The sequence below is a fragment of the Syngnathoides biaculeatus genome, chromosome 5, assembly GCF_019802595.1.
Source record: "Syngnathoides biaculeatus isolate LvHL_M chromosome 5, ASM1980259v1, whole genome shotgun sequence".
Lineage (NCBI taxonomy): Eukaryota > Metazoa > Chordata > Actinopteri > Syngnathiformes > Syngnathidae > Syngnathoides > Syngnathoides biaculeatus.
The window spans coordinates 2,422,680-2,444,316 of NC_084644.1; the positions used below are offsets into that span (position 1 = coordinate 2,422,680).

The 21,637-nt window shown below is 40.5% G+C and overlaps 1 protein-coding gene across 1 annotated transcript; it reads left to right on the forward strand.

Moving 5' to 3' along the window:
• Positions 1–4,079: 4,079 nt before the first annotated feature.
• On the forward strand, positions 4,080–18,537 carry LOC133501099 (lysophosphatidylcholine acyltransferase 1). The gene is made up of 14 exons (XM_061820551.1): positions 4,080–4,565; positions 8,693–8,832; positions 9,049–9,263; positions 11,130–11,242; positions 12,015–12,075; positions 12,265–12,323; positions 12,876–12,910; positions 13,576–13,630; positions 13,766–13,848; positions 14,051–14,176; positions 14,337–14,490; positions 14,650–14,748; positions 16,272–16,413; positions 17,588–18,537. Exons 1-14 carry the CDS (start codon positions 4,443–4,445, stop codon positions 17,806–17,808), a joined length of 1,626 nt encoding a protein of 541 aa, XP_061676535.1. The 5' UTR covers positions 4,080–4,442; the 3' UTR covers positions 17,809–18,537.
• Positions 18,538–21,637: the final 3,100 nt, after the last annotated feature.

Genomic DNA, 21,637 nt, shown 5'->3' on the forward strand with positions numbered 1-21,637 from the left:
TTTTTTCAGCAATCGCGAGTGATTTAACATTTCATTGCGGTAATGCGATGTCAACACGCTTGGAAGACGAGTGGTCTTAGTGTCTGTGATCAAAGAAGAGGAAGACAAGAGTCAGCAAAGGTGTTGGTTGGTTTCGGTTTGACGCAACTGCAGCCTCCCTCTCTCTGTAATAATAACTGGATTGGTACAAGAAACTGTTCTTCAAGTCTGACTGGAACTTCTCACTGCCTGCTTGAGGTGAGTCTTGCACCATTGCGTGAGCAACCCCTCGCGATTGGGAGACAGCGAAGACCGAGGACTCTCCAGTGGAACTTTATGCAAACAGACGTTCTTGGGAAGCAAAGAGGCAACAAAGGGGGCTGACTAGTTAGACTGGTTGGGTGAACGCCCATGCACGCACCAGAACTCTGCTGAGGTTGTCCACAGTTCCACTGCTCCACCTGAATCTGAGTTCCTCCTCTCCAGAATCCCTTAATAGATCTTTCCAGGGAGGCTTAGAAGTGGGATCTCCTTACATTTGGAAGACACGCCAGTCCCACTTCTTAAAACCACCATCCCGGTCCGCCAATCCAGAGACCCTGTCCACACGATGTTGCAGACGTGTGTCAACCAGGACACCCCAGAACGTGCAGAGCCTGTTAGAACTCCAGGCTGCTCTCATCCACGCCTGGCGTTCTGCCACCGGGGGCCATATTAACCCTAGAGAACCCAAGACATCTATCCAAACCCTCTTTTAAATATGTGAGACTATGGGTTCTCTAGGGTTAATTTCCCCAAGGACGTTAACCCCCATGAATAGGAGGGGCAGGAAGTCATTTTCCAAGACCTCACCCAAGTTTTTGTTTTTGCCTCAGCAAATACAAAAGCTGTATTTCATTTGGTCTGCCGGTATCCGTCAGCTGCTTCTGGAGTCCTATAGACAAAAAAAGGCCATATATAGAACTCCTTCTTCATCTTGATGGCATCTCTCCCGTTACAAACACAGACCACCTTATGGCCACAGCAACGGTCGGAATATGGAGTTGGGAACACGGTCCATTCAGACTCGAAGTTGTGCTATCGGTGGGAGGTAAAGCTACTTCTGAAAGAAGACACAACCAGACATTGCCTGAATCTCCTCACATTACATTTGGGTCTGTAGGTCGAAGAGGCATCTTCCCCCACCGTTGGAGCCAACAAACAACCAGGTGGTGATCGGTTGACAGATTTGCCCCACGCTCCCTACTGTCTAAGATGTGTGGTCACGAAACACAACCACAAAGCCGATCATCGAAATGCAGTCTAGGGCGCCCAGGCGCCAATTGTCCACATAGACACCCTTCGGTGTGAACATGGTGTTTTGTTGAGGACAAAAGTCCAAAATTGACACTGCTCAGATTCTCTCAAAGTCTCACTGGCATCACCCATGTGAGCAATGAAGTCCCGAACAGAATGAGGGAGTCCCGAGCAGGGGTCCTCTCCAAGAACTTCAAAAAGGGTGGGTACCCTTGGCAGTTGTTTGGCGCATAGGCACATGGAAGAGTCAGTCCCCATCCGCCCTAACCCAAATTTGGTGGGAGGCTATCCTCTCATCCACCACCATCAACACCCATAGTGGCCGGAGGCTAGGTTTAATTTTCTTTTCAAATCTCATCAGATTAATAAAATACATAATGATAAGAGAAAGTATTCAAGCATGAACTAATTGTCAAATACATATATGTGTCAGTATTGTGTTGAGCAAGCCAGAAACGACAATAGTAAAGCTCTTTTTGACCTGTCGGCTGGGGACAGGAGCAAAAACAAAGAGCTTTAGTTGATTGACACATCCACCGGGTCGCCTGCCAATCATGCGCACAATCCATTTCCTCAAGCCAAAGTGTTTTCTCTGTGTGTTGAATATGTTTCGGAACACGGCGGCCATTGATTGACAAGGGCGCAAGGGCTAGTAAAACATTACTGTGGTGCGAGGCAAACAATGGTCCGTATGTCACTCGGCCTCAGATGTTTGGCCCGGGGGGGTTATCCGGGTTTAATAATGTTTTAAAAAGCTGGACGTCCTCTCAGCTTGATTTCTCCTTTTCTCTTTGCTATACAATGGCACCAATGAATTGGATGCACCAAATATGTGTTTGTGTCTCATTAGTAGCCATCATTGTGTCAAATTCCAAGACTATTGTTAACTAAAAGACACATTTAGGCTTGACATATTCGGAGTGGTTAAATTTCTTAAGCGGCAAGAACGCGTTCATATGCCGTTTTTAAAATGGAAATTGTTTGTTTGCTGTTTTTGTGACATTTCATCTTGAAAGAGGACAGGCACCTAATTGTTTGACCAGCTAAAATGTTCTCTGAAGCAGGAATCATTGTGTTAATCTGGTTCGTGCCTATATGCAACTTTGGCAAAAAAAAACATGAAAAAAAAAACTATAAACCAGTGATAGTGACATGCATATTTACACTTGTCTTGGATATTGTAACTTCCCTTTCCCCTCACAAATAGTTGGAAGGCATTGGTCTTGCAACACAGTGTGAGTCACCTTGCTGTTACCAACTGAAAAACAATAGGGGGGAAAAAAAATGCTGTTTGTATATAATGTCCTGAAACTCGTGTAGTTGGAAAATGTCATATGGATTGATTCAACACTGACATTAGAGTTTTAATCAGAGGCGTACAACCGGGTGTTAAAGTGCAGCCGCGGCCCTCCAGGCCATAAGAAATTGGACAAGGCAGCGGCAAATTGTGTCTCCTTCAGAAACAAGTGTTTTGTGATTGTTTACCCCATGTCTTTAAATTGCATTTCTTCCTTTTTAATTTAAGCACCTCGGCTATGAGACCGAAGGAATGTGGGGGTGGCTGTGGGGCGGGGGTGGCAGGTTGTATGAGGGAAAAGCGATTCTGCTGGGTTTTTTTTTGTTGTTGTTTTTTTTCTCCGTGTCCCTGCATCCGCAGCAGTATTAACCATGTCTGATGTGATTCCTGTCAAATGCAAATGTCACTACCTCATACGTCAGCCTACGGGGGCACTTGGACTGCATGCTCGACAAAAATGAAAAGGAGCGAGTAGTGGGTCTGCTTATGTGTATGAATGTTGAAGAGGTGATTCCTGATCTATTGGAAATTACAAAATATTTTTTTTTAAAATGTGTGCAAACATGATGATGATGATGTGAATGTGTGAGTCAGTTAATTGAACAACTTCCTGCATGAGCTAAATTAGTCATGCAATCCACAGAACGTGGGTCCTTGTCTCGATAAGGTCCCGATGATACGCTGTAAGCAGTACTGTACTTTGTTTTGAGTTTTATAGATAGATAGATAGATAGATAGATAGATAGATAGATAGATAGATAGATAGATAGATAGATAGATAGATAGATAGATAGATAGATAGATAGATAGATAGATAGATAGATAGATAATGTAGCATTTACAATGGGGACGTGAAAAAATGTAATCAAAAAATAATTATGAAATATAATTACCACAAAGCGGTGGGTCCGCTTCCTTGCTTATGCGGTGCATGTGTTATTAAGCTTATCCCCACTAGAGGGGAGCAAATGATGACTGAAAAATATTGCCTCATCGAGTCCATCAGTAGCTGTGGATTGGGAATGTCCGGTTTGGAAATATCATTTGCTAGTTTACAGGATATGCAATACTGTACAGGCTTGAGGTCCACACCTGTCGAGTGGGATTTTTAAATTACAAAATTGCGTAAATTATGTGCTTCCTCTTTGCCTGCGTCACTGCCTCCCGTGCACATAAATGCACCAATGCAAATGGAAACGCACACCAAACGATACGTATTTTGGTTGTAAACCACGTGAATTGTAAAATTAAATTTCGTGGAGCCATGTTTGCGGAATAATTTTTCAGCGGTCAGCTAGAAATTATGTTGTAATATTGTTTGGAAATGATATTATAATAGAGTAGATTGCGCAAACCAAATACCAATACAAACAGATTGGACTATGATTTTCACCTATTTTTGATTCGACATATGTACATACGTAAACGAACAAAAGGGGTCATCGAAGTATGTATTTGTTGTCGTTTGTAACCTGAAAGTGGGGTCGGACGCTGAAAGGATGCGGCGCGCATGCGCAGAGACAGGGCAGCGGAATCGTGGCTCCAGCCCGTTAGCATCCCCAGCTAGCGGATTTTAGCCTTTGCGCAACGGAGCTGAAGGGGGGGAAAAAAAAGACGACTCGGCGTCCAGATAAAGCCGACTTCGAATAACCCCGCCTAATCCCCCAGCTGACCATTATCCCTCCATGGTGCCCGAAGAAGGGAGATAGCCTTAATGAATACGCACCGTCGCCGTAATTAGCTGCAGAAGCGCGATACAGGCGAAAAGGGACTGCGTTGCGCGTGGAAAGTCTCTCTTCAGGAGCCTGGTTATTATCGCGTCCGCGTTTTGGATACTGACAGTGCACTTGACAAATATTTGTGGGTCGCAATGAGGTTGGGGGCTCGCGGACGACGTGCGACGGACGCCGACGGGAAGAAGATGGACCAACCGCCTCCTTTCAGAAACCCTTTTGTTCACGTCTTGAAATTGACCCCCATGGAAAAGGCCAAGGTGAGTAAATGTCTCGCGCTCATGCACTGACGTGTTTGTGATTAAATAATGCAGCCGGGCTGCCACCACGAATCGTGACGGCCGTTTTCCGGTTTGTGCAAAGGATGGAAGTCAGCTGTGCGAGTCTTAGCCACTCGGCTAACGCTAGCTACTCGCGTGTTGCGTTCCGCCTGTTTTGGAAAAAAAAAAAAAAAGAAAAAAAGACATATCCAATTTATATGTTAGTATTGCAATGTGCAGAAACACGTCCAAAACACAAAACTGGCTATATTATAGGAATCCTGAAGCATGAAATAATTATGAGCATGGCCGTCCCTACATGATGATGATGGGCCTAGCTTGTTGCTACTAAACTCACATTTTGGTTATTTCAAACATTAGTTCTTGTCACGTTCAGGTTTAATCAGTGCTGGAGCAATTATTTACCTTAAAAAAAATGCAGTTTTATTTCTGCTTTGCTGCTTCACGCATCCCATTCCACACGCGTCGTAGTAAAATTGTTGATCAGTGACAGTTTTCACACCATGTTTGTTGACGTTCAGAGAGGAACATGGTATTCCCACCCATCCATTATCTGAGCCGCGTATCCTCACAAGGGTCGCGGGAGTGTCTGGAGCCTCCTCCATCTCTCTTCGGGCAGGATGCGGGGAGCACTGAACTGGTCGCCAGCCAATCGGAGGGCACACCGAACAAACAACCTTTAGAACTCATATTCACACTTTAGAGTCTTCAATTAACCTGGCGTGCATGTTTTTGGGAGGTGGGAGGAAACCGGAAAGCATGCAAAATCCACACAGGCGGAGCTCTTCGGAACTGTGAGGGCGATGCTCTAACCGCTTGTCCACCGGAAAGGGTCTTTTAAATTTATAACTCATCATCAGGTTACCCGATTGAGCTACGCAGTCCTTTTTGTTTTGTGTGTGTGTGTTCTGTGATGACAATGTAATCATTCAAAGTTGAATATTATCCACGTGTCTTGTCACAATTTTACTTTAAACATCCAGTTGCATGGTTTAACTGTCATTATCTCCTGACATGGAATAAGGCACACAGATGAAAGTATTTATTATTCATTAGTACGGGATACATGCGTGAATGTGATCTGGAATCTTCTGATGTTTAGTGACTTGAATTGATTGTTTCTTTTCGCCTAATTTAGTGTGATGTGATCACACTTTCTGATGTTTACTTGGCTTTCACAGCTATTAGTCATATTTCTCGCCGTGTTAACAAGGTAATTGTTAAGGTAACTAGATCACAGTTTCCCAACCGTAATAGTCTAGTCACGGTTTACATTAGAAAAATCTCATCAAGTGTCGCTAATAGTAAATATTAAGGCTGTAACTTCACAAACATTAAGATTTGATTTGTATCTCAGTGTCGGTTTTTCACGAGGTTAGCTTGCTAAATAAATACATATAATAATATTTCAAACGAATGTAAATGCAAATATAAAACTGATTTTACACAATGTTGATCATGCTAATTCTAAGTATATGCTGTATGGTACAAATATTTATAATGTATAAACAAATACATTTGTCAATCTAGACAAACGGTTCAAAATGGGTTCCATATTTCAAACCATGACTTGGTAACATTTGGTGAAGTGTGACTGAACAGTCACAGCAAAAGATTACAAGAAGAGTCCATGTGGCGTTTATGACCACATAGATTGTGGTTGTGTTTTATGATTTATTATTGATTATTATACTTTTTATTGTTGTCGTTAATTCATTTGCATGCAGCCCTCGCTATGCGGCTTTCATATAATTTTCTTTCCATACCACACTAATCATAAAACTCTCATATTTGAGGAAATTAACCATAATTTGATTCTACAGAATGTGTCATCCACGACAGGTCATGCTTTGCATACGGATACACAATTTAGCGAATGCGTAGGTCGTTACTGCCCGGATACTCCGAGAAAGGCTTTTCTAACATTATAACTTGAATTCAGTCCGGTTTGTCCTTTTCTTTAAAACTGTTCACCAATTGATAGCCAAGGGATGCACGGTTCTGTCTCCAATACACTGACCAGCCACAACGTTATTAATATATCCATTACAAGAGCTCCCATCAAATGTCCAACCATTAGAAGTGAAGTTTAAATGTCAAAAATATATTAGCACTCATTCAATACCAATGACCATGACTTAACAACGTCAGTTGGAATTCAACCGTTCACTCATTGTTATATGAAGAATAATGTCAATGGTATTCATTTTTTTAACAGAGATGTGCGGGGCACGGATGACACATTGAGGCTGTAAACACCAAGCTTGTAAACAACTGTATTGACCAACACAACCCTGATCAAAACCGAGAACTCTTTTCATTTGTAAAGGCTGCTGTAGCATGCTAAAATGTATTATTATTGCTGTCGTATCGCTAATTTATAATAAATGCATATTCAGCTAAATGTGTTCCGTCTGCTATCGTTTTCTACTGTTTGGGTACAATGTAAACTGATTGTCCATGATGATGATAAGAAGTGTCTCCAGATCAGATAGACCCAATACAGTTCTCTACTCTAGACAAATATTGACAGAAGATAAACTCGGGGATCTGTTGTGAGAATGGTTAATCTTAACCTTTTTTTTTTTTTTTTTAAATCAGTGGCTTAAAAGACTCATCTTGAAAAGTAATTGTTTTAGTAAATCAAATTCTCTAAATTGTTCATATGTGTGAATGCGAGTATCAATATCGTCTTTTGTGTACGTGTGCCTGGCATTTACAACTTGTTCCCAAGTTGTTGTCATCTTTATTGTAAGCAACTGTCGCTGTCAGGCTAATGCCGCCACGTCTAATAATCTCATTACAGATATTTTGTAGTAATGGGAATTTAGGCTCTCTTTAATGCGGCGGTTCTTTTGGCTCAGCTTCCTAAAAAAAGCCAGCTTTTTCAACTCCCAAGTGGCTCCTCAGAATTTTTGTTTGTTTAATTAATTCATTAAATTGTCAAATGAATCACTATTGTGCTGAACAAACCAAATTGACAAAGAATGCAAAATGAAAGTGGCTGTCATTGCCAAACTCTTGCTAAACAGATGTGAGGATCTGCATGGGTAACATGCAGTTCCTTTTATCAATGCTCACAGCTGGTTGCAAATGTTAATTTGAAGATGTTGTCCTCATGCGAAAAAAAAACCAATCTGCCAAACCCCTCATAAAATAGGAAAATTTGTTTGGTGTTGAAACGGTGACCTTTTCAAAGTGCAGTGTAATCTGATAGCGGTAACCAGCTCACGCCCACGCCCATGTACAGTACGTACGTACATGCAGCACACCTGTTTTTCGTCTTCCCCCTCAAATCTCATATGTACTCGTACTTATTGAATTCTGCAGTTTTAACACAACAGCGACTTCCCGTATGTACCTTTTTTGTTAGATTTTTAGTTTTCTACATTGGATGGAGTTCGTAAAGAAGTCACACCATTGACGGGAGCGTTCACGCCCGCGCACCATCGCACTCGCAAATCTGCACAGTCGAGCACGAAAAATCACGCGCGTAAAATTTGTTACGAGTAGAAAAAATAGACATTGAAAGACGTCGCTTATTTTGTGTAGTGTGGACGTTAATTTACGTGTTTATTTCATAAACGTTGTGAAGAAAACAAGCCTGCTCCTAAACAATCAATATTCACCCGGAAACAGGAAATGCAAGTTAACCGTACTGAGCATGTACGGAAGTGATGCCGAAAGCGCATGTTCCGAGCTGCTTCACGTGCTGCGAGCGCATTTACGTCGAAAGTCAACAACATGATGAGCTGTGTCAAAGGAAATTCAGTTACACCAGGGGTGCTCAATGCGTCGATCGCGAGGGAGTTTTGGTTGATCACACCTGTAACGTTACCTGTCCACACCTGTACATTTTGCAAATCTGAGTATATTGGTAATTTTTTTCTTTTTTTTTGGGGGGGGGGGTGATTTTGTTCTTTTACATACGACAACATTCGAAAAAATTATATGCTAGTCACCTTGTGGTCGGCACCTTGCTGTTTTCCAGTATGATTGACCGTACCCCAGAGGATTTTTGCACAGTCAGTTAGTAGAATGAATCACCCTGAATGCGTTGTTCAGATGTTTTACATATCCATATTTCTTCCTCTCACCTTTTTCAGATCGCAGTCATGACAGTCACGCTATTCCCCATCCGTCTACTCATAGCCGCATCCATGATGCTGCTGGCTTGGCCTTTTGCGTTTCTGGCCTCGGCGGGACGCTCTGAGACTGCCGTGGAACCGCAGTGCCTCTGGAGGCGGTGAGTGCCCTGCTGTGTGTGCGCGAATGTTTGAAGTGCGATTCGCTCAGCGGATTTCGACACGTTGTGGCAGTTGCTGTTGCACCGGCCGCGGTGGCAGCCTCTGATGTGAAAAGGATTTCCATTTTGTGGTACATGGAGATCACCGTTTCATGCGTTTGATCTCCGTTGATCATGCCAATTGTGGCCTTTAAACTTGATTCCTCTTGCTTTCAGACTGGTTGACGTCATTTTGAAGATCATCATGCGGGTCATGTGGTTTGCGGGCGGCTTCCATTGGATGACCGTAAAAGGGCAGCGGGCGTTGCCCGCCGAAGCGCCAATTCTCACTCTGGCTCCCCACTCTTCCTACTTTGATGCCATACCAGTCACCATGACAATGGCCTCCATCGTCATGAAAGCAGAGAGCAAGGATATACCCGTCTGGGGAAGTGAGTAACGATCAGAGTTTTATCTTTTGAAATTATAGATTATGCAGAAATCATGCATGGCTGTCCTGTAGTAGCAGTCTGTGGCTTCATGTTAACTAAGCGCTAATGATATTTTTATGCAATTGCCCTGAAAATTGACATGTGCATTTAAAAAAAAAAACAGAATATGATATAAACATTCTGCACCAAGGAATGTGTGGGCCCAGTTTTTATTAATTTTTTAAAATGAGTTTTTTTTTTTCCCCCAACGACTTTTTTAGAACTCCACGTAATCATGCAAATTAGGTTTGCTGGTCAGATTTGTTGGAGGATCCAGACCCAATGCCCAAATTGAGCAAGTTGAATCCAGACAAGGTATTAAGACCTGCTCAGCCACGGTGACGTGTGCAGAGTGTCTCTTGAGGTTGGAGTTGGAGTCTTAATCCCCTTCCATCAGCTCACAGTTGGAATCAATTCATTCTTTGCATGACTGCACGACTCGTGCTATGCTAGCCTTTATATGCCTTTTTTTTTTTTAAGACAATTTACATCAGCTCTCGGTTCCTTCTGTAAATCATAGTACTTTTCCCTTTATGTGCGTCAAGTTAAGACCTTAAAAGCTGGATACAATTTCTATGATTGGGGTGCAACTGGACAGATAATTTTGTTTTTCACCAAAAACGGTTTTAGCAGTCAACAAATCCAGTCTCAATTGTGTACTAAATAAAAGTTTTGGTTCAAGTTCACAGTAATTACACCTAACCTAATTAACCTACCTCATTTTCCTTGACTACTTGTATACACATTGCGATACAGTAGAATAAAAAGTCTAACAACTGAAACGTAAATAATACACCCCAAACACACAAGTTGTCTCGTCATTGTGGTTGGGATTTCCATTGCTGCTGAAATGTGTACAACAGGGCAAAACAAAATATTGGCCAGGCGTTTTCAGTGACTGACCAAAGCCCACATCTTCAACCATGGAAAAGAGCTGCAAGTGTAAAACTTTTACATTTACTTCATGTATTATTTTTTCATCTCAAGTGAAACTGTGTTCAAAAAGAATTTTCAATTATAATTGTTTCACTGTTATTAATCATCTTTTGGAGTTGCTCCACCGGCGTGGTCCAGGAAGGTTTTACCGTATCAGAATGCTTATGCTGGAGATGCTTGCTCATATATATATATATATATATATATATATATATATATATTTGTTTGTTTCCTTTTAAGCAAGGGTCATTTTTCAAGCAATCTTTGCAGACAGTCAAATATCTTTACACAATTTTGTAAAACTCAAATTAATCCACACCAGAGATTTGAATGAAGCTGGTGCTGATTCAAAGATTTCTTTTGGCACTCTGCCAGTATATTGTTACTTTTTAACTTTTCATCTACTTCTGTATGCTTTGAAACTGGATCTATTTGAAACCGTGGCGGGGACAAACAACAGCGATAGGATATTACCCATTAGGATTTTTAACTGTAAAGCATTGATGCCAACTAAATGGCAGATCAACTGTCCCGTGCAGAGCTTACTTCAATATTTTGCAACCCAAGTATCCTAGTAAATTTTATTTTTTTCCGCTTGTGTGTTACTTGTCCTAATCGGTCTTTTTGTTATCAAGTTATTGATGATGTGTAATCAGATGAGCAGATACTTGCCTGAGAGAGATGATTGTTTTCTCCTTTATGTTGTTAATTGAGTGAACTAAATCAACACTTTGTAGCTGTGCTTGAATTTTAATTAATTCAATTTTGTCAACACATTTAAACAGTCATAAAATTACTAGCGTAACTAGATTCCGCTACTCTCACTATTGTCAAAGTGATTTTAAAAGTGAGTCCAGCTAAAGCCCGTTATCTTTCTTTCTTTGCCTCCAGCTTTGATAAAGTACATCAGGCCAGTGTTTGTATCAAGATCAGACCAGGACTCCAGAAAGAAGACTGTGGAAGAGATCAAACGCCGAGCCCACGCTGGAGGTGAATGGCCACAGGTAAAGAGCGTGTCGCAGAAAGCCTCCATTTCTTCCAAACTTGGCCACGACCGAATGCAAATGACTTTTGTCGTCAGTCATCTGTTTCCTTCATGCGACTGGCTCCAAGTTGACCCTCACTCAGAAGCTCCAAAACCTATATAGATGATAGATTGTCATCATTTTCGTTTCTGGAATTTCAAAATATTTACAGGAGCTGGAAAACATCTGTTCTCCCCGTTGCCTCTTATTTTCCCTGCACTTCTAAGTCAGTTAGTGTTGTCACTTACATCTGCCTTTTAGATGGTATTTAGAAATGCTCAATCAAACTTGCGTTGGAATTTGTTGCGGGTTTGATAAATCGCAGTGCGCGTGCCAAATATGCCAATTTGCATATCCTCCTCCCAGAATGTGCAAAAGGAACCGCCTAACTAAAATGTCCCAGTTGGCAGACACAATCCTGTGTGCCCAGTTAGTAGATCAGATCCCACATCTTATCTGCGTCAGCAATCAAGTTTGCGTCCATTCTAGCACACGCAAACGTTTTAGTAAATCAGGCCACGTGTGGATCCACTTCAGTGTTGGAAGCAGCAGGAAATATCTCTGAGAAGAAAGCCTCCTGTTGTAGACTGCCTCAAATTTGTATTAAATTTCTGCACCTGGAGTGCTGTATACCGTGAAGCGCGTTTACATTTTCAGGGATAAATATTAATTTTGTACGGAAGCTGCACCGCTTTTCAAAATGTTCACAACATACACTTTGTTACATGATGCCTGCGTTTCTTTCATGCAGATAATGATTTTTCCAGAAGGAACCTGCACAAATCGATCCTGCCTAATCACCTTTAAACCAGGTAAGATCTTTTTCATCCTCATTTCAGATGTGTGTACGGAACTCCGTTCCAACACAGATTGTGTCAATAATTCTTCTTTTATTTTTAAGTACAGTGTGAACGGATATCCCCATTTTCCTTTTTAGTGACATGAAAACGTGAATGCTTTTGGTTTGAAAAACATAACCTATAAGTTTTTGGGTCTTGTAGGAGCCTTCATCCCAGCGGTACCAGTACAGCCAGTTGTGATGCGATACCCAAACAAACTGGTACGATTTTTTGCATCTTAAACAGATATGTATGTTGTTTTTTTTTTTTTTTTTTTTTTTTTTGCAAATAAGGAAACAAAGCTCTGATTTCAGCACACTCATGATAATACTATTGATACTTTTTAATGAGATTTTTTTTTGGTATGGAGTGTATAGATTATTCTTGAACTTTCAGGTCACCTAACCAATCATATCTGTTCCTTCCAACATGGACATGATTAAGATGAAATTATGGACCAATTATTGCAGTCTTTGACGTTTGTTGTTATAGAGACACCTGGTGGCCGCTTTTGCCGATGCATTGGAACCCAAGTAGCAATCTGAGCACACTGCGGTTTTAAATTGATTTATGATGAGTTAATTGTAATCTGGAATTCTGGTTGCAAAATTTGGGAGAAATTAGAGATATTGTAAAACTCACGTGACAATATCATTCACTGATGTCAGATATTTCAAAGTATGGATCTGCAAAGCAAACTGAAAACTGCATTAGAAATGCCATTAAACAGAAAGTACTTTCTTCCATTTATTGACCTTTTTTGTCTTGTGCAGGACACAATCACTTGGACGTGGCAAGGACCTGGAGCGTAAGTATTTTCTCATTTATTTGATGATAAAACTACTTGCAAAAAAAAATGTCACCCAGTAATTCCGAGAATATTGAGAAAGCAATACCTGCTGTATGGCAACGTGCATATTTCTCCTACATCTACTATTAAAGTAGCAAAAGGACACGGTTTCCCAAACACGAGTAAATGCCGAGTCTGGTCAGAATGGCCACCTTAACAGGACAATTTTGCAAATACGGTGGCCTTTTTTGTCTTTAAAAAAAAACAAAATTGTGGAATGTTTTGTTTTGTGATATCGTCTCCAAAAGAAATTGAAATTAGAGTAAAACATTCTTACTGAAACATTTATCAACACATCATCTCAACTTTTGTAAAATGTGCAACCAAGTTAGAGCCACTTTTTCATTTTCAGTTTAAAAAAATCCACAAATACGCTCGTACAAAACGAAATTCCAAGGTGTTCTCCAAATCAACGTATAATATTTCAAACTACGTCACTTGCCCTAAAAATGTGCAAACGGAACATCATTCACAAGAGGTGTAATGGGTACACTCGACACGGTCAAGTACGTTAGCAATACTTTTTTTTTCTATTGCGTTCCATTTCATGTGTTTTAGAAAATTCCACAAATTTCATGACGACTAGTCACATTGCTTTTTTTTTTTTTTTTTTTTTAATCCAGGTTTAAAATCTTGTGGCTGACACTATGCCAGCTACACAACGTGTTTGAAATAGAGGTAAGTGGATGTAAGCTCATACATCTCACACTTTATGATGTCATGCTGCATTAAATTCCAGATCTTTGTGGGGCATATAACAGTGGACATTAAATGAAAATGCACTCTTATGATCTATTAAATCTCCTTTTGCAGTTCCTTCCAATCTACACTCCCTCTGAGGAAGAGAAAAGGAATCCTGTTCTGTTCGCTATCAATGTGAGGCATGTCATGGCCAAGTAAGTTGTGTAATTTTAGTTGTGTAATTCATTGTAGCATTTCGTCTTTTGAGTGTAAAAAAAAAAAAAAAAAATAATAATGAATGAGAGCTCAAATAGTTTTTAGAACTTTATTCAGCGTTTAGCGTGTACACAGCCGCGTTTCTTTCCCTCGCAACGTGTTTTATGTATTAAAGACCTGCCGTTGTTTTCACTGCAACAGGGCCCTGGGGGTCCCCATCACCGATTATTCATTTGAGGACTGCCAGCTGGCAATGGCAGAAGGCCAGTTAAGACTGCCAGTTGACACCTGCCTGTTGGAGTTTTCCAAACTTGTCAGGAGGCTCGGGTAAGTCGTTTAAGGCTCACTCAGCAATGGATGCAGGTGGGATTGTGGTCTTGGTTGTTCTTGTTGCCGCTGCTGCTCTTATCATACCAACTTGTACCACTATCCAATGTCTCATATTTTTGTGTGTACACTCTTAACGCTAATTAATTTTCTGTCATAGGCTTAAACCCCGAAACCCTGAAAAGGTTCTTCAGGATTACGGGAGCAGATCCAGGAAGCTGCAAGGACAGAAGCTGTGCTTGGAAGACTTTGCTCAGTTCTTGGATGTGCCTGTTTCAGATATGTTACAAGACACATTCGCCCTTTTTGACGAGGTCAGCATTTGCTGTAAAGCTTGAGAAATATATTTGCGCTCCAAAACACGTTTCTAGCATTTCAGGGACATTTGCACAAATGAAATGAAAACATGGATGGACACAGTCACGGTCATTTTCTTCATTTTTTTGTAATTTGGGCTGCTCTCACTTTTCTAGTGTGAAGATAACAGCGTGGATATCAGAGAATATGTGATAGCCTTATCTGTTGTATGCAGACCTTCCAAAACTCTGGAAACGCTGAAATTGGCCTTCAAGGTAAGTTCTGTTTTTAAGATTTAAGCCCACCTAAGTAATAGATTGAATATGGTTTATAGTTATGTTATGTGTGATTTTGTTGTTCTGTCTTTGGAACAAAACATACTGTTTCAGCTTCAGCCTGCAAATTTGCAAGAAATCTGCAATTGCAATCAATTAAAATTTTAAGTAGGGTCATGAAAAAGAAACTTTTGCAAAATAGCTATAAAGGTCCCATTCTAGCTTGTTCTTAAATTAATTTCTATAATCTGATAGTCTTTTTATTAGTTTTATAAAACATTTTTTGTAGGCAAGACCCTCAAGGTATTTTTTTAAGATAGTTGTTGGGTTTTTTTTCCCCACCTGGGATTTGAGAACGTCGTTTTTTCCATTGTTTGATCGTGTGTTAACATTTACACACTGCATGCGCAAATCATACAACAGGGTATTTAGTCAAGTGTTGTCGTGAAACACAACATGTATACTTTATACGCTGTATTTGGATTACTCGGCAGTGGCTGAGACTTGCTCGCTTAAAGCCCGGAAATGCCACGTTGCCGAGTTGAATGGGCGGCTACCAACTGTGAAGTGGGCAGGTACTTGAATATTTGACAAAAGTATCGGAACACCGTTGGTAATATCTCATCCTGCAGTGTTGTTGTTCGATGGCTATTGGCTTCAATTGAGAAACCACGTAGGTTTCAGCCTTTAAGCATTTCATAGACCTTGTAATTTCCTAATCGGGCTGATCTTGACGCATCATTCCTTCTTTACTTGCACAAAAAAGGGGGAAACCAAAGTAATTCATGAGCAGGTGGTTTGTTCAAAGACAATGTTTTTACTCGAATTCAAACAACAAAAATAAAGTAAACAAAATTGTTTCCACATCGCATGGGCACAGCAAATCCAGGTCAATGGACAAACACACAAAGAAAATGATGAGGATTGCGGGTGATGATGGATGTTGATGATGTTCAAAAAACAATTTCGCCCAATTGTCCATACTTTCACTGTCCGTCTAACCTTTGTTGTTCTTCCGGTTCATTACGTCATCACAACGTGTCAGCTACGTAGCAAACCTCAAATCCTCATTTTAAATAACACAGAATGCAATACAATCATCATCCACAGCATACATGTGATAAACAATTTGTGAATACTCGATATTACATAATTAAAACTTAGCTGAAATTATTTCACTAATTATTCAGACTGAAAACATTTGCACAGAAATTATATTGCTGCTCTTACAGACTTATTTTGCCCGAAGGTGTCCATACAACAGAAGAAGGAAATGGATTCTGGTGAAAGGGGCGTGTCTGTTTTTAGAGACATCAATTCTTAAAGCCAAGTCAGCTTCTCTTGATGCGGGGCTTCATTCAGTTTTCAAAGCGCATTTGGAATAAATTCTATTTGAAAAAAAAAAAATAGGCACCTAATCCCATTCTGCCCTTTAGTCTCAAAACCAGAGAGCAAGTCAGTTAGGGTGAGAAGAATAGTTGATGACAATCAGCTAACAATTTGTCTATAATGTGACACTTCAGATGTTTGAGGACGAGGAGGACGGCGCCATCGCAGAGCCCCAGTTGGCAGTTATTCTCAAGACCGCTTTGGGAGTGAGTCACCTCAGTGTCACCTGCTTGTTTACTGCCATTGACAGCGAAGGCGCAGGAAAAATCACATTCGGTGAGAACTCAATGAATCACTCTTTAAAATGAAGCCTAATTTTGGTCTAAAAGTAAAGCACCATCGTCTAAAAATGAGGAATGAAGCGTTATTAAAGGTCAAGTGTCATCCCTGTAAACATTCTAAAATAGATATTGAAATGAAAAATACATATAACGTTATTCACTTCAATGTCCATATGAAAAAATAAATATGAGCGGGGAGCGCATCACCCATGCGCAAAATTGCGGGATTGTCATTCGACATCCAAGTGGTCACCATATTGGCTTCATCTACTGTCCGTGACATCACCCCCGACATTCGCCATTGAAAACACGCTGTTGCTCCTACTCTGGGACACGCCGCTTCAGACATGGAAGCTCTTTTCGAAGACGAGAACATCTCACAATCGAGTGAAGTGCCCGGGGAAATATTACCCTATTGTTTCGAGCCATATTTAGATGATATGCGGATCACTTCTGAGTGACAGACTCCCAGACATAATGTATGAGCCACCCGGCCGAAGCCGTGCTCGTCCACAAGGCACGACGCCGAAGCCTTCGCCGGCGAGCCTGAAACGGAAGCCGTCCAACGCGCACATCGACACATTTAGCATCTGTGTCACACGTACGAGGATTTTTTGTTATGTTATGAGAAACGGATTACGTGGTTTCCCCCAAACCATTTTTTTTTTTTTTTTTTTTTTTTTTAGTAGCTGGAAACACGCCTACCTGTCATTTGGAACCCACGAAGCTCTCGTCCTTTGCACCCGTGCAATCCATTTTTCACGACGAACCGGGTCTCTCGGAAAATTATGAAGGGTAAATCCATCGTCCCGAGTGTTCGAGCAATATCCAGCAATGCAACGAGCCGGCATTTTGGCAAAGACAAAGGAACAACGAGCTATCTTCCCGCATAGAAACAAACGAGTCCGCTTGAGCGCGCTACTGCCTCCAATGTCGCTTCCTGCTTCTTGTCAAAAACAAATCCCTCGAGAGGATTTTCATGGCGGGGGTTACAAAAAGTGTGGTGGGGGAAAAAGCGGATGGGTCCATACCGGCTGCCGTTTTTTTTTTTATTAATAACATACTACAAATCATCTATTTCATGACACTTGACCTTTAAGCCTTTTCAGCACTAAGGGAAGTCCTGAGGTTTTCTTCTCTTCTCTTGTCCCCTCCCGTGGTGTCCACAGAGAATTTCCAGACCTTTGTGGAAGAACATATTGACTTTGCCGAGGAGTACCTGTACCCTAAAAATTCTGACCTCCTCGCCGGTCCCTGCCAACACCAACAGGCAACTTCTCAGCACGTGCACGACACTGCCAACAACAAAATGACTAACGGCATGTGCCCCGACTTCAGCCCCAGTGATCCTGACAGCACAGTCCACGGACTCCTCAAGAAACACAATTGAAAGCGTTGAGGGTGCGCTCGTGGGGCAGCAAACATCTCTCCCGGCAAGATGGTGTCATGTGGCGCGCGCTCGGTAGACGGTTGCATTTTTTTCAACTGAAAGGGACTATATTTCAGTAACGACAGCTGAGATGTTTACCTTCCCCTTCTGCTAGTGTTGTGTCCGATACTTTTCATAAGTAGGGTTCTACATGACGTATATTAATTACTATTATTTTTCATAGTCAGGGTTGTTAAAGGGCCAACGTTGGCTGTTTCAAATACATAAATACTTGAAGGGCACTTGTTAAAGGTCAGGGCATTTTTTTTTGTTTTTGTTAGCGGAATAGGCTGTGCATGTTTCAAGAGAGTGGAAACCAAGCCTTGACAATGAAAGCAACACATTTTGATTATTATTTTTTTTCTTTTGTAATGGTGGCTGCCTTTTGGCGAGAGAGTGTGGACATGAGGAATTTTGGGCAGTATTGAGGAATATTTACATGACAAAGGTCCACGCGAGTATACCAGTGACAATTGTACCACTTGAAGCAAAGTGTTTTTTCCGCGTCAAGGTACATTTGAGGTGTACTCTGACCTTTTGAGTTGATCAAATGTTTTGCTACAAGCTTGTTATATACATATATTTCTACAATAATTTTGATTTAGCTCAGGGTTCAGGAACACAAAAGACAAATATGATGTCAAAATATTTGACTGGGTTCTGTGCATGTCTTTTTTTTTTTTTTTTTTTTTTTTTGGTAGGACATCACAACTGTTCTGCCCAATCACTCCCTCATTTATTCAAGTGTCTTTTTTATTGTTAAAAATGACACAATGTGGACCAAAAATGTGTTTGGTGATGATGTCACCTGTTATGTCTGTATCGTCCCTTTTAGTCGGTGGTGTAATGGCTTTACAAAGGCGAAGGGGGGCAAGGATGTGACCGGTGAAAGTACGTATATTTTGTCTTTTTTGTGGATTGGGTGGCTTTTTTTTTTTTTTTTTTTTTTTTTTAAATGGACACGTCATTCCAAATTCCCTTTCTGCCTTACATTGCCATACATTATGATCATTCCTATTCAATGCAGAATATAAATCTCTTCAATCACTTGAAGAAAATAATATGCTAATACTTATTTTTGTATAAATTCTCAGTACACTAACATGCAAGCCCTATAGGCTAGTACGAAGACCATATTTAGAACCAGCCTGAAATTACACTAAGCATGATGCAATTATCCTATTTTCAATCACTGCCCAAAAATGGAAACGTAATTTTGTATGTATGCCGTGGTTTCCTTGTTTAAAAATATAAAAGGGATATTAGCAACACTGTTGAGCAGGTTAAACTTGGGGGCGGAGAGGGTTTGCTTTTACTTTAGCATATCCTTATAAATAATATGGTAGATTATATACCACTGAAGACTATGCTCGCATGTTCCTGTAATGGCTTTCAGTCAAGCAATATTCCTCTTTTTCAGCCTTTCAAGGACTTCTGTTATGTATGTTGAATATTCCAAATGCAGGACATTTTGTGAATATTTGATGTGTATGTCTATTTTTTTTTTTTAATACTGCCATGACTAAGATCATTGTGATCTCTACAGATTGTATTGTTGATGGAAAAAAAATGAGCCACATTTTTTTTTCTTCTTCATGTAATTCTACAACTTAATGCTGTATTTTTTCAACCACAATGTAATGTCCAATTATTATATTCCATTTATTGCTTAGTTGACTGCTCCCAATCTAAATTCAGACTTTGTAGAGAAACCAGTCGCCTTGAATCTAATTTTAATCCTTGATAAGAGAATGTATCGACAATCTTGTCACAATCAGAAGCAATTCAAAGCAAACTGAAGTTTAGTTTTGGTTTAAAAAAAAAAAAAAAAAACCAATACACTTTATCCTCTTTTTTTTTTTTTTTTTTTTTTTTTTTGGTTGTTGTCGCTCTACTGGTGTGGGTTAAAGTCGACTGGCTTTGCGTGTACAAAAGTGTCCCGCCTTGAGGTGGCGCCTTCACCGGATGACGGGCCGCAGGACACAAATGAACCCTCCGCATTATCAAATGAAGTTTTGATTTTGAGTCGCAATACTTTCGATATGGCTTTGTTTTTTTTTTTTTCTCCCGAGTCTTTGGGCTTGCACTTTAGTTCTGTTTATTTTGTCAAGAAAGTTCACATATAAAGCATGTTAAGTTTGTTTACTCTTTTTTTTTTTTTTTTTTTTTAATAGCAATAGTATATCTGTTGTATTTCTAGATGAAGCGGCACCATTTCCCTTATTTTAGAGCAAGTTTGGGTTGTTTGAATGCCTAAAGTCCAGCTTTTACAGAGACTTTGCTGCTTTGTCTTGGAACAAACATTTACGGCATGAGAATGAATGACTTTGCAAACTTGGCAACATCTATTAGGTTTGAATGAGTAAGAAATGCTTGCACCACACAGTGGAAATGTATTTCATGTTAGCGGGTGTTTAGGTAGACAATTTCAATGTAAATGTGAAGGAAACAATATTTTTTACATCCGGAGAGGAGATGTGACTATGAACAACTCAAACACAGTGGCAAGGACTTGACTTTGAATCGAATGTTTTTAAATCACACGAGTACCCCCCTTTTTTTTTTAAATTTCATACTCGCAGAAGTGTTCATTTAGCACTATTGTGTACATTTTGTGTTTCTGTCTGTACATACACCTGTAAAAGTTCCTGTATACATGTACCCTTTTATTCCTGCATTTTCCATCTTGCCGTTCTTGTTAATATTCACGCTGCTGGCTAAACACAGTTTGGCCATCACCGAGCCGAAGAAGAAAGACGTTGTGTACTCTCGACAGGGCGATTTCGTCTTTCTGATGGTTCACTGCTGGTGGTTTCCTCTGTCGCTTTACATCACCTCTTTGTGTACACTCGAGTTTTATTTTAGAAATGTGTTCTGATGAGGAGTCATTGCAAGCTACGTTGCATTTGTCTGTTAAGGGCTGCAATGATGTAACTTGTGAATGTGGCTCTTGGATTAAATTTCAAAAGAAAACATACTTAGACGGGACTGTCTTTTGTAGGAATGCCTGTGTGAAATTTGCTGAAATGGAGACGGTTAAGATTTGAGTTCTGCTCTTCTGTTCTAACCCTAAATTTTTTATTTACCGTCGGAAACTGAAACCGATTGTATGCTTCTTGACATCTCTCAAGAATTAAGTAAGCAAGACAAACCCTTGGTGTTTTCTGAAGGTATTGATGAGAGGACATTTTCATTACATCCACCAGCATCCCTTAAATCACTGCAGCCGAATGGGTGAGCCCCCACTGGGTTGCTCAGCAGGTAATCTGGTAGTTTGAGTTTTGGGCCAACATTCTAATTGTCTAAATTAGAACAGCCTCAATAGACAAGGAATGTGTCCTCATTCCTTACATGCGTCTTTCTCCGCGTTTTACACACATCTCTCAGTTGTCCAACATGTTATAATAATTAAAAAAAACAAAAAAACAAAAGCAATAACTGTCTCTGTATTGTATATATTTGCAATATTTGGAATATCACTGATTGCAAGGCTGTTTCTGACTGTTGAGTGCATGAGATTGCATTCTTTGTGACAAAATGTGAAACACTTGAGCTCGTTCATGGCGCCACTTGTTGTCCTTCTGCCTCATTTCACTCGCCATTCGTATTTCGGGGTGTCCTTTCTGTCCCTTTACCTCACGTCTTGCTCTTTTCCGCCTCCCTTGCCCTTCCTCTCTCTGGGTCACAGCTGTTGCGTTTAGCAAAACAAGATACTCGATTATAGCCTTGTCTGTCAACCATCAGGGGAGGGGGAGGAAAAAAAACCCTCACACCCAGCACAGCTTACATC